The sequence below is a fragment of the Rhodotorula graminis genome (genome assembly GCF_001329695.1).
Source record: "Rhodotorula graminis WP1 unplaced genomic scaffold RHOBAscaffold_9, whole genome shotgun sequence".
In the NCBI taxonomy this organism is placed as follows: Eukaryota; Fungi; Basidiomycota; class Microbotryomycetes; order Sporidiobolales; family Sporidiobolaceae; genus Rhodotorula; species Rhodotorula graminis.
In genome coordinates this window covers 691,275-701,176 of record NW_017264936.1, presented here as the reverse complement: position 1 = coordinate 701,176, position 9,902 = coordinate 691,275, and the positions used below count along the sequence as shown (strand labels likewise).

Sequence of the window (9,902 nt, the reverse complement as noted above, 5' to 3'; positions counted from 1 at the left end):
TTCTCTTCTCGTCCGTCCGGCCTCCTCGAGACTGGAAGCGAGAGGTTCCACGAGCGGATGCTGGACGAGCGCGAGCGTCTCGAACGAGAGCAGCTCGCCGTCATGGCGGCAAAGCGACCTTCTCAAGTCGAGGTCGATGGCGTTGTCGCTCTCGCGAAAGGCGCAAAGTGGGCAAATCAAGCGTTTCCTTCAAGCAGTACTTCTTCGACAAGCGACCTCGACGACCCCTGCAAGCGGTCCCCCACCCCCTCCTCGCTCACCACCCGTCCGACGAGTAGAGCATCGAGTCGTCCTCGCTGTCGCCGCCGAACAGGTCGAAGCCCGCCTTGCTCTGGACCGCGGCCGCCGCACCGCCGTTGAACTTGCTCTTGGCGCCGGCCGTGTCGGTGTCCGACGGGTACGGCGTGTGGCGCGAGTGCATGACGATGACGGGCGGGTCGAGGTAGACGGGCGGCTTCATGCGCGACAGCTTGTCGCCCTCGGTCCTGATCGCGAAGAGCTGCGCACAGCGAGAGATACTGAGGTGAGAGGCTTGACCCTTGCTGAACGCCGGGTGAGGTGAGGGGTGAAGAAAGAGGGGACGCACAAGCTCAGGCCACCCGTTCTCGCCCCAGAACGTGCGCCGTGTCGAGCGGCGGTTCTCCCACGTGTAGCACTGGACCATGCGCTCGGCTTGCTTGAGCTCTTCGACGCCGGCCGTACCAGGATCGAGGTGATTGAGCTCGAGGATGGCGGACGTCGCGCAGACGACCTCGAGCGGGACCTTGACGTTGAACCTCGGCGACGCTTGGGAGTCACAGGTCCCGTGCGTGCTGTAGTTGTGGTGCTCGTGCAGGTGCTCGAGGACGCGGACGAGAGGGCCGACGGCGCCGAGGTGTCGAGGCTTGCGGACGTTGAAGCGCGCACGGCCGAGGAGCCACCGGCGGTCGTAACGCCGGCTCGCTGCCTTGCAGTCCTTGTGGCCGCAGCAAACAAACGACGTCGCGAGCGAGAAGAAGGCGTCGAGGTCGAGGTCGTCGTCGCCGAGGTCGCGGTCGTCCTCGGTCGACGAGGGGTTGTCCGGGTCGGTCGTCGCCTCGAAGATGAGCTCGCGAACGTGCGCGACGAGATCGAGGCGGAACTGCGACAGGTCCTCCTTGATGTCCTCGAGGGCGTCGCGCCAAGCCTGCTCGCTCACGTCGGTGTCGCCGGCGCAAAGCGTCTTGACCGAGGGGAGGAGGAGGAAGTCGAGGAAGAGCGGGGCGAACGGGCGCGCCGACTCGGGCAGAGAACCCATGAGCGCGTTGTAGTGCGTGCGCAAGCTGCTTTGACGTCCGTACTGGCGAGCGCGTTGCTGCTGAACGAGGTCCTGCTTGACCTCGCGCGCCTTGCGGCGGTCGAGGAGCTTGAGGAGCTTGGGCTTGATACGGACCCACTCTGCGAGTCAAGCACGACGTCAGGATGTTGGTCGTGGCTGCTCAGGAGACGAGAGAGAGAGAGAGAGAGAGAGAGAGAGAGAGAGACAAAGGGGACGTACCCTCGTCGGTGAGCGGGTCGGGCGACTTGACGAGCTTGCTCCTCGACCACGGGCCCCAGAAGCTGCAGAGGCACCCGTCAGGACCAGTCACGGATATAGAGAGTAGGGAGCGAGGACGGACTCGTAACGAGTGTAGCCCAGATTGAGGTCGAGGACCTTCTGCCGCAGCGCCGACTCGCGGTCCGGGTCGTTCTCGACGGCGGCTTGTCCGTGGCTCTGCCACTTGACGCTCTGCAGGTGCTGCTTGGCCATCGCGTACGCTGTCTTGATGCTGCGAGCGTGCTGCCGAGGGATTCCAGGGTCAGGGATCGCGTTTGCGCAAGAACGAGAAGTGGGCGCGGACGGACCTTGTTGATCTCCTTGTACAGGGCCGAGCGGGCGACGATGTACTCGTTGACGCGACGCGTGTACGGCGAGGCCGAGTCGTCCTCGTTGTCGGACATGTCGTCCTGGCGCGGCGTCCACGTCTTGGACGAGAACCTGCGCGACCTGCGCCTGCGGCCAGTCGACGACGACTGTGGCGGCGCGAGAGGTGGTGCGACGTTGCCCTCGGCGATGTCGTCGTCCTCGTCCTGGTCCTCGAGGTCGCGCAGGATGACGCTGGCGCGGTACAGGTCGCTGATGAGAATCTGGCCTGCTCGTCGAGAAGGGTCAGGACTGGACGACCCGCTTACTCACGCTCGTGGAAAGGGGAGCCGACGCACCTCCCGACTGGATCACGACGTCCTTGGCACGAGGGTGCAGCTTGGCGAGCACGTCGGGGTACATGCGCTTGAGGCTGCGGAGCTTGACGATCCTGCAGAGGGCCAAAGACATCAGTGCCGGTCATTCATTGACAGACTAAGGTAGCGACACGTACTCCTGCGTGCGGCAGCTTTTGCAGTACCGGACGCGAAGGCGAGGCTCGATCGAGACGTAGTTGCCGACGCCGCAAAGCTGTGTCCGGCGAGCGGAGGGGACAGTCAGGGAGGGCCGACGAGTGGGAGAAGGAGAGGGCGGGTGCGCACCTGGCAGTTGCGCCCGAAGACGAGGTTCGCGTACTGGATCTCGCTGAAGCGGTCGGTGACGACGTCGGGCAGCTTGAGCTTGTCGCGAGCGGCCTTCCAGAGACGGGCCGACGACTTGGCCGTGAGGAGCGCGCGGTACTGCTTGTTGACCATGCTGAGCGCGAGGAGGTCGTTTGGGTACAGGTGCGAGAAGATCTGGGTAGGAGAAGGAGGGTCAGCTGTGAGGTTGAGGCGAGGTCGGGCCGAGGAGGAGGAGGAGGTAGGAGAGCGAGAGCGCACTTCGGTGATCATCTCGACAGGGAGCGTCTTGAAGACCTCGAGCTGGCCCTTGAAGTTGTTCTGCTTGCGCCGCTTGCCCTTGGCCGGCCCGCGAGCCTTCTTGCGCGGCGGGTCGTCTTCATCGCCCTCGCCGCCGTCGTCGACCTCGACCGCCTTGGCCTTGCCCTTGGCGCGCTTGGTCGGACCTGCAGGGGGTCGAGTAGAGTCAGTCGAGGGCCTTCGAGGCAGTCCCACAGGCCCACGCACCTTTGGCCTTGCTGTTGCGCCCTCCTCCCCCGCCGCGCCCCGACTCGCTCAACTCGTCGTCCTCGTCCTCGTCGCCGCTCGAGGGCAGCTCGGCGTAGCTGAACGTGCTCGCCGTGCTCTTGCGAGCCGAGCGCGCGCGAGCACTCATCCTCGCGTCGGTAGCGAGGGGATGGTAGAGGAGCGAGAGAGGAGGAGCGTGCGGACGAGCGCGAGGTGGCAGCGAGCTGCACTCTCGCGGGCGGGTGGGTGGACCGGTAGCCTGCTTGTAGAGAGCTACCAGAGTGCATTGGAAGCCTTTCCAGCGGTCCAGCTGTGGGCGTGCCCCGAGTCCTTCTCGCTCACCTTCCCGCTCGCCTCCTCGCCCTCTCGACGCGGCGTGCGACAGTGGACTCGGCGCCTGCATTGACGAGACGGGACGACTCACTCTCGCTCTCGACAAGCTCACTCTCGCAGTGCAGTTCGCAAAGGACGAGGACGAACGCGAACGAGGAGAGATTCTAAAGAGCTTGGGGGGTGGTTTTGCACTGCGGCGTTCGCTACATAAGACATCAGAAGATGGAGATGCAGGGAGGGAACCCTTCAGTCAAGTTCCTCCATAGTTGCGTCGCCGGTTTGCGCCTGCTCGCCCCCAGTTTCGGCGTCCTTCATCTCGGCCTCGGGCGTGTCCTTGGGCGAGGGCGCCTCCTTGGGCTCGTCGACCTTGGGCTCGTCGACCTTGGCCTTGGGCTTGGGGATGGTGACGATTGGGGCGCACACGTTGAAGACCTCGTCCTTGCGCTTGAGGATGTCGGTCGAGGTGAGCGACAGCTTCTCGTACGGCATCTTCTCGGCCTGCGACGCGAGCTTCTGCAGACGGGGACAAGGAGTCAGTCAGGGAAGGAAACGATGAGACGAGAGAGAGAGCGAGGGACGCACGTTCGAGAGCCACGACTCGGCGTTGGCGACCGTCTCGATGACCTTCATGCGCTTGTCCTCGGGGATGTGGGCGACCTCGGCGTCGTTGCTCATCTTGGTGTTGTACTCGTTGAGGAGGTCGCGCAGCTGGGCGGCGGCGCGCGGGCGGTCGTCCGTCTCGCGCATGCGCAGGTGGACCGGGTCGCCGAGGGCCTTGAGGCCCGAGAGGCGCTCGACGTAGGCGCTCTTGGTCGCGTCCTCGCCCTCGTCCGAGTACAGCCAGTCCTCGGCCTGGGTCGCGAGCTCGCGCAGCTTGGTCTTGTCGTCGTCCGACGAGAACTTCTTCCACGACGACTCGAGGCGGTCGCGGATCTCGTACACGTACTCCTCGAGCGCGTTCTTGCGGTCCTCGGTCTCGAGGACGAGCTTGTCGGCCGAGTGCATCTGGCCCTCCTTCTCGCGGAAGTCGTTGACGAGCGACGTGTCGAGGCCGAGGCCGGCCGACGTGGTCGGGAGCGCCGTCTTGACCGTCTTGCGCACCTTCTTGGCCGGCTCGGCGGGCGCGGCAGCAGCGGCGTCGGCGCCCTCGGCGGCGGCGGCGTCCGTCTCCATCGGCGCCGGCGCGGCAACCTCCTCCTCCTCGGGGCCCTGCTCGATCAGGGTCGCGCCCTCGAAGCTGAGGACGCCCGACAGGTTGAGGCGGGCCTTGACCTTGACCTGGCTCTTGCCGCCCTCGGCGGCGGGCTTGACGCCCTTGACGGTGTACTTGCCGATGAACGGATTGACGCCGCCGGGGAGCTGGGCCGGGTTGGCGTACCGCGCCTCGAGGTCGAACGCCTCGGAGCGCTGGAACGACAGGACCTTGGTCGACGGGATAGCGTTGCCGACATCGAATGCGACAATCTCGGTGCCCTCGTCGGCGGCGGCGTCGGCCGAGGCCTCCCACACGAGCTTGATCGGGAACAGCTGGGCGTCGGTCGTCGTGAACTCGCGGACCTTGAAGACGGGCGACACCTGGGCGCACGCGAGCGTCGCGCCACGGGCGATGGCCTCGTCCTGGTTGCAGGTGAACGACAGGGGCTTGCCAAAGTAGTCCTGGATGCGCTGCTTGAGCGCCGGGACGCGGGTCGAGCCACCGACGAGCTCGACGGCCTCGAGGTCGTCCTTGGTGAGGCCCGACGCGGCGAGCGCCTGCTCGAGCGGGGCCGTGGCGCGCTCGAGGAGGGGCGCGATGAGCTCCTCGAACTGCTCGCGCTCCATGGTCGACGACGCGTCGATGTCGTTCATGATCGACTCGACCGAGAGGGGCGCGAGCGGGTTGGCCGACAGGATCTTCTTGAGCTTCTCGACGGCGGCCGACAGGCGGAACGTCGCCTTCTTGTTCGACAGGACGTCGATCTTGTACTTGGTCTCGAACTCCTTGGCAAAGTGCTTGACGAGGAGGAGGTCAAAGTCGCGGCCACCAAAGTGACGGTCGAACGCCGTCGCGCGGACGACGAGCTGGCCCTTGTTGAACGACACGATCGAGACCGAGTAGTCCGAGTGGCCAATGTCGACGAACGCGATGTTCTTGGACGGCTCCTCGGTCGTCGGGAGGTCCGTCTTGGTGATGCCGTACCCGAGCGCGGTCGCGGTCGTGTCGTTGATGAGGCGCAGGCAGTTGAGGCCGGCAATCTCGGCGGCGTCGAGGACGGCGCGGCGCTGCGCCTCCGTGTACCACACGGGGACGGCGACCGTCACGTCGTTGACGGCCGACTTGAGCTCGAGCGCCGCCGTGTCGCGCAGCTTGGCGAGGTACATGGCGTACAGCTGCGTCGCCGAGAACGTCGTCTTCTCGCCGAGGTAGTTGACCTGTGGGCGGGAGGAAGGGTTGAGCACGACTGGTCGCGGCGTCGGCCGGCAGGGAGGAGCAGGGAGAGGTCCACGCACGTTGACGCCAACCGTGTTGCCGACCTTGACGAGCTCGGCGTTCATGAACTGCTTCTCGACCTCGACGTCCGAGTCCCTGCGCAAGTCGAGAGAAGCTGTGGTCAGTCACTGGGGCTCGCCTCGTCCTCGCTCTCGCGCCACCGCCGAGGGGAAAGGCCGCGCGACGCACTCGAATGTCCGGCCGATAAGGCGCTTGAGCGAGCCGACCGTGTTCTTGAAGTTGGACGTCTCCTGCGTCTTGGCCGACTCGCCAATCATGCGCGAGCGCGGGCCGAACGCGACGAGCGACCTGCGGACACGAGGAGGGTCAGGCTTTGCGACCGACCGGCGGGCACAGAGAGGGTGGGAGAGTGGGACGCACGGCGTCGCGCGGTTCGAGACCTCGTTGACGAGGATGTCGATGCCACGGTTGCGGGCGGCACCGATCTGAGGACGAGGTGGACGGGGCAACGAGGTCAGCAAGGATGTCCTGCACCGGCTCGTTCCGTCAAGAAAGAGCAGCAGAAACCGCCCAGCCGTCGCTCTGCTCGCTCCAAGCGGCGAGATGAGGAGCGACGACATCGGCTGCGCTCGCTCCAACTCGAGAACGCACCTTGCTGCCGTACTGGCCAATGTCTGCACGGGGGAGGAGCGTGGTCAGTCCAGGCTCGTGCGTAGTAAGCTCGAGGAGCGGAACGCACCGAATCCGATAACGCTGGTCATGGTGGTCGTGCGTGGGAGTGAGGAGGAGGAGAGCGAGCGGGCGAGCTCTCGAGAAGGTGATGGCAACGTCGCACCGCGGCTCTCGCTCGAGGCTAGTTCGTGTGGCTCTCGGTCGACTTGCGAGCTACTCAGATGACCCTGCATGGCCTCACTCGAGCGTCCAGAAAAGGAGGCGCCGTCGACCGTCTCGAGAATGGCGGTGAACGGCGAAGAAGCTTTCGTCTCGCCTCTCTCGGCGGCTCGGTGGGTGCGTGGAAAGCTGCGCAGAGGTTGCGAGGACTGTATCAAAGTAGAGCGACAGGCGGACTAGTCAAGAGGGAGGAGGAAGACAGAGGGGAGAGGGGGTTCGAGCCACTGTGAGGGAGGCTCGCAGGGAGGGGGGGTATCTCGAGGGCGGTACGGCAAGGGGATTAGGAGACCTGGTCAAGCGAAGCACTGCGTCGTCGTCGTCGTCGTCGTCCTCCTGCGCCCTCCCCTCCTGGGCGCCGTGCGGCCGCCGCGTCAGGGCTCCTCCCTCGACGACCCTCCTCCTCCCTCGACCTCGCCCGACCGGTGCCCCGGCGGCGACGGCCACTGCCCGGCACGGTCCTGCGCGTCGTACCCACCGCCGCCGCCGGCCTGCGAGTACTGCACGCCGTCCGAGTAGCTCCTCAGGTGCGGCGTGCCGCTCGCGCTCGCCGACCCGCCGCCGCCGTTGACGCTCGCGCCGAGGTGCGGGCTCTGCTGCTGCGAGTGCGACATGTGCGGGCTGTGCTGCAGGTGGCTGTGCGTGCCGTAGTGCCCGCGCGGGACGCCGTACGCGTCGTCGGCCGGGTACAGGTGCTGCTGCTGCTGGCCGCCCTGCTGCGGCGCCGACGAGCCGTAGTACTGCCCGCCGCCCGAACCTGAGTCGCCGCTCGCGCCTGCGCCTGCGCCGTACGCGCCGTACGAGCTCGAGCCGCCGCCCGGGACCGGGCTGTGCGGGTACACGCCGAGGTGCGGGCTCGCGCTCGTGCTCGCGACGGGTCCGCCGCCGTGCCCGAGGTGCGGGCTCACGACGGCGTGGCCCATGTGCGGGTTGCGCTGCTGGTGCGCGTGGTGCCCGAGGTGCGGGCTCGGCGCGAGTTGGTGCCCGACGCGAGGGCTCGCTGCCGACGACGAGGGCCCGCCGCCGACCTGGGCGTGGCCGAGGTGCGGCGTCGAGTTCGGCGAGCGGTTCGGGTCGGTGCCGTCGTCGTCGGTCGGCTCGGTGACGGCAGGAGGGAGGGCCATGGGCGCGCCGTCGGCGCCGATCGGGTAGTTCGCCGACTGCGACAGAGGGCGGCGCCGAGTCAGGATCTCGTGCGGGTGGAGGGGAGGGAGAGGGACGCACGTATTTCGACATGATCTTCTTGAGCGCTGGACCGAGGACCTTCCCACGGGAAGACCTTGACGTCCTTCTCGATGTTGCGCGGCTTCGGGTTGGGGAAGCCCATGATGAGCTTGAAGAAGGGCTCGGCGTCGGGCTTGCTCTTGGACACGGTCTGCGGCTTGAACCCTTCGATGTTGCGGCGGATGCGGTTCTTCTCCTCGACCGTGAACCGCGAGCCGACGAGCGCCTCGAGGAGGTAGATGGCGTCGACGCTCGTGACGAAGCACTCGTTCCACTCGTCGCGGAAGATGCACGAGATGACGATGGCGTTCTGGACGTACTCGCTCTGGGCGATGGGGCGGAATCCGACGTTGATGACGTTGCCGTCCTGCTGGGGCCAGAACTGGATCAGGCGGCGGCGGTTGGTCCACTCCTCGTTGCTCCAGCCCATCGCCATCGTGTTGAGGTCGCCCTGGAGCTTGAGGATGACCTTGTGCGACAGGGTGGCGCCGTAGCCGTTCTTGGGCGCGTGGATCTGCGACGTCCGGATCAATTCGGGCTGCCGAGGGTACGCGCCGGCGCCGCCCATGACGACGTGCTGCTGCTGGTCGTCGACGACGCCCGGCGGCGGCTGAGCTCCGGCAAACGCGTGCTGCGACAGCGCCGGCGACGGGTGCATGCCGGCGTGCGCAGCGTGCGCGCCCCACTCGCCCTGCGACCGCGCCGGCGAGCCGTGCACCGACCCTGCGCCGCCGCCGCCGCCACCGCCGCCGCCAGGAGCAAGGTGCGGGCTGCGCAGGCCGGGCGCCTCGCGCCCGCTGACGAGGTCGTCGCCCGAGCGCTTGAGGGCGCCGAGGCGCGAGCGCTCGGGCGTCGCGGGCATGCCGCCTGCTCCCGCCGACGACGACGACGAGCCGCCGACGTGCTGCGGGTCCCACTCGCCGACTATGCACTGCTCGACGACGGCGTTCGATTCGGTGTCAACGCTCTGGACGTAGACCATGGCGCGCTCGCCCGGGGCGCTCATGGCGCTCCTCGCGGGCACGAACGCCGTCAAGACAACGAACGCGTCGTCCTCGTTCGGGCCGGCCGACATGCTCTGCCCGACGCCGTTGCCGTCGATGGCCTGGGCGCGCGTGAACTTTGTCGGCGCGGGTGCGTGGCCGAACAGGACGGCGAACCGGCGGTTGACGCTCGACGACGGCGACGACGACGACGACGGGTGCAGGCCGGTGCCGCCGAGCGCAGGCGAGCCCGTGCCGAACGAGGCTGGGTGGCCCGTGACGGGCGAGGGACGCGCCGAGCGCACGGCGGCGGCGTCGAGGATGACGGTGACCTGGGTGCCCTCGTCGCCGCGCTGAGGCGTCCACTGGACGACCTTGAGCGACGGTCCGAACGGCGCCGAGGACGGGGCGGACGAGGCGCCGCCAGCGTCGGGCGTCACGACGCGGTCGGGAGGACGAGGCATGGCCGAGGTGGACGGGTGGTAGCCCTGCCGAGGCGCGTCGAGGCTCGTCTGGCGGCTGTGCGGTGCGCTCGCGGCCGACATGGCGCCACCAGGCGCCGGCTCGAACGTCGTAAAGTAGGCACCCGCGCCGCCGCCGCCGCCGACGAGCGGGCTAGTCGGCTGCGAGTGGTGGCCGGCGCCGGCGCCGCCGACGAGGGGCGACACGAGGTGGTCAGTGATGGGCGGGAGGAGGTCGGCGCTCGTCGAGGCCGATGGGTCGTACGCGCTGCTCATGGCGCCGTAACCCGGGTAGGCCGAGCGAGGCGGGGCGTGGTGGCCGTGGGCGAACGAGGGCGAGTTGGGCACGGTGCGCGCGCCTTGCGGGACCGAGACGTACGAGTCGTAGCTGCTGCTGCTGGCCTTGGGCTGGTACGAGTCTGCAACGCGCGCTCGAGACGTGTCAGCCCTCGTTCGTGCCGCCGCGAGGCCAAGATGCGAAGGGAGGAGGAGGAGGAGGAACGGACCGTCACGGCTCGAGGCGACGAACGACAT

The 9,902-nt window shown here is 67.6% G+C and overlaps 2 protein-coding genes across 2 annotated transcripts; both read right to left on the bottom strand.

The window, feature by feature from the left end:
• Positions 1-3,527: 3,527 nt before the first annotated feature.
• RHOBADRAFT_66698 (uncharacterized protein) lies at positions 3,528-6,581 on the bottom strand. Its single transcript, XM_018419048.1, has 7 exons — positions 6,552-6,581; positions 6,464-6,486; positions 6,233-6,297; positions 6,041-6,160; positions 5,872-5,947; positions 3,964-5,793; positions 3,528-3,894 (listed from the first exon to the last, which is right to left on the bottom strand). Exons 1-7 carry the CDS (start codon positions 6,571-6,573, stop codon positions 3,628-3,630), a joined length of 2,403 nt encoding a protein of 800 aa, XP_018270075.1. The 5' UTR covers positions 6,574-6,581; the 3' UTR covers positions 3,528-3,627.
• A 244-nt stretch (positions 6,582-6,825) lies between these two features.
• RHOBADRAFT_54596 (uncharacterized protein) lies at positions 6,826-9,902 on the bottom strand (the record flags this gene model as incomplete). The annotated part of the gene is made up of 3 exons (XM_018417405.1): positions 6,826-7,860; positions 7,935-9,787; positions 9,875-9,902. 3 exons carry the CDS (start codon positions 9,900-9,902, stop codon positions 7,075-7,077), a joined length of 2,667 nt encoding a protein of 888 aa, XP_018270074.1. The 3' UTR covers positions 6,826-7,074.